The 2,424-nt window shown below is 39.6% G+C and overlaps 1 protein-coding gene across 1 annotated transcript; it reads right to left on the bottom strand.

The window, feature by feature from the left end:
* On the bottom strand, window positions 1-2,033 carry LOC145039960 (heat shock cognate 70 kDa protein-like). The gene is made up of 2 exons (XM_078987954.1): window positions 1,817-2,033; window positions 1-1,631 (listed from the first exon to the last, which is right to left on the bottom strand). Exons 1-2 carry the CDS (start codon window positions 2,031-2,033, stop codon window positions 1-3), a joined length of 1,848 nt encoding a protein of 615 aa, XP_078844080.1.
* Window positions 2,034-2,424: the final 391 nt, after the last annotated feature.

The raw sequence follows: 2,424 nt of genomic DNA, 5'->3' as shown, positions 1-2,424 counted from the left end.
CTAAAATTCTTGCATGCATATGGACTCCAGATATTCCTTCATTGCCTGAACCTCATCAATGGATGCATCTTCGTGGTGCTCGATCCACTTGGTCGCGTCAGCAATCTTGTGCTCCATCATCATCAACCTCTCACTGTAAGCCATATTCTTAATCTTATTTTTCATGTCGTATATGAAATCCTCTAGAGCATTGAATGCATCTACTTTCTTTTTGTATTCTTGGTCCTCGTGTTTGTAGTCTTCAGCATCTTTTACCATCTTCTCGATCTTTTCCTTTGAGAGTCTTCTGTTTTCGTTGGTAATCATGAGTTTATTCATCTTACCGGTTGATAATATCCCCGCTGTGACTGTGAGGATACCGCTGGCATCTATTTCAAAACACGCAATTGTGCTTACAACTCCTTTTGGAGCCGGGGGTATTCCAGAAATTGTGAACTTCCCCAACAAATGGTTATCCGTAGATTTGGCTCTTTCACCTTGATACACCATGATTTCCCACCAAGATTGGTTGTCTTCGGTTGTACAATAAATTTTGGATATCTTTGTAGGTATTGGAGTGTTCCTTGGGATCACCACGTTAAATTTTTTGCCTCTTACCTCTATACCAAGGGACAAAGGGGTGACATCTAATAACACCAAATCTCGACACCTTTTATCACTGTTACCACTTAACTTTGCAGCCATAACCGCTGCACCGTATGCTACAGCCTCATCGGGGTTTAGGCTCTTGTATAGCTCCTTCTTCTGATTGAAAAGTTTTTGCAACATACATTGGACCTTTGGTATTCTAGTTGACCCACCAACAAGAATCACCTCGTTTACCTCCGGTTTCTTCATCTTTGCATCGCTTAAACATGCCTCCAGAGTCTTGATGCATCGATCAAAATACTCCATGTTGAGGTCTTCAAATTTAGCTCGACTGAATTTCATAGAGAAATCAATCCCCTCATGCAAGCAATCTAGCTCGATAGATGTGAGAGTATCGCTCGAGAGAATCCTTTTTGCTTTCTCACAAGCACATCTCAGTCTCCCCAATGCTTTTTTGTTGGGTGTCAAGTCTTTCTTCCATTTTCTTTTGAATTCCTTAACACAGTGATCCACCATGCGGTTATCAAAATCCTCGCCTCCCAAATGAGTATCACCAGCAACGGCTTTCACCTCAAAGGTACCGAATTCCCCTTCTACCATAGTCAGTATAGAGACATCAAAAGTGCCACCACCCAGATCAAACACCACCACATTCTTCTTCTTTTTCTCTTTCATTTTGAAGGGCTCTTCTAGACCATAAGCAATTGCAGCTGCTGTAGGTTCATTGATCATGCTAATGACGTTGAGTCCAGCAATAGTGCCAGCATCTTTTGTTGCTTGACGCTGTGGATCGTTAAAGTAAGCGGGGACTGTTATCACAGCATCTTTCACGGGTTTTCCAACGTATGATTCTGCAATTTCTTTCATCCTTCCAAGAACCATTGATGAAATTTCTTCCGCCAAAAATTCCTTGGCTTTACCTTTGTAGGAGACGACTATCTTTGGTGTGTCGGAAGGACCTTCTATCACCTTAAAAGGCCACAATTTCTTGTCCTCCTGCACTTTGGAATCACTGAACCTTCTTCCGATCAACCTCTTAGCATCTGAACATTATTTCAAAAAAAATATTAGTTTATAACAATGATCTAAGACTTCAGTGTACTTAAATGTATCAGATTCCGCTGTTGAGTGAAGAATGATTCTTAAAATATGGAATTTCCTTACGCTTAATCATAATAAAATAACAACATTCAATACGATGTATGAAAAAAAAAAGGTTATTACGTACCAAATATGGTGTTAGCAGGGTTGATGGCGGCTTGGTTCTTGGCGCCGTCGCCAATGAGACGTGCTGCATCAACGAAAGCAACACAAGACGGTGTCGTTCTATATCCCTGAGCATTAGGAATGATTTCGATGCGATCATTCTTCCAAACGGCGACACATGAGTACGTTGTTCCGAGGTCAATGCCGATGGCCGGTGCGTCGTCTCCTGTTTTGCCCATTACAGCCAAATTTCAGTATAAATTAATTGTCGCTTTTCATCATTAACTTACCTTATACATTTTGTTTTAAAATTCAAAAAGTTTAATAAGAGATATACACAATCTGATGCATAGTCGATCTTTATCTCCTACTATCTCGACCCCTATCTCCCTTATTTTTAGACCAAATAGTCAATCTATCAAGTGTAACATTTTTCGAGCCCTTGAGCGTTTTTATTTATTTTGAAAATTTTTCATTATTTACCAAACCTTTTTATGATTTAAATTCGACAAAACTGTAAGATTAGTCCCTGTGGTTTTCAGAAAACTTTGGATAGGATCCAAAAAGTTTTCAACTTGAATGAACGATCCAAATTCAATGTTTTTCTGTGTTTTTGGTCCATAATATACT

Source organism: Lactuca saligna, chromosome 4 (assembly GCF_052625555.1).
Source record: "Lactuca saligna cultivar CGN05327 chromosome 4, ASM5262555v1, whole genome shotgun sequence".
NCBI classification, from domain to species: Eukaryota; Viridiplantae; Streptophyta; class Magnoliopsida; order Asterales; family Asteraceae; genus Lactuca; species Lactuca saligna.
This window is presented reverse-complemented; position numbering and strand designations above follow the sequence as displayed.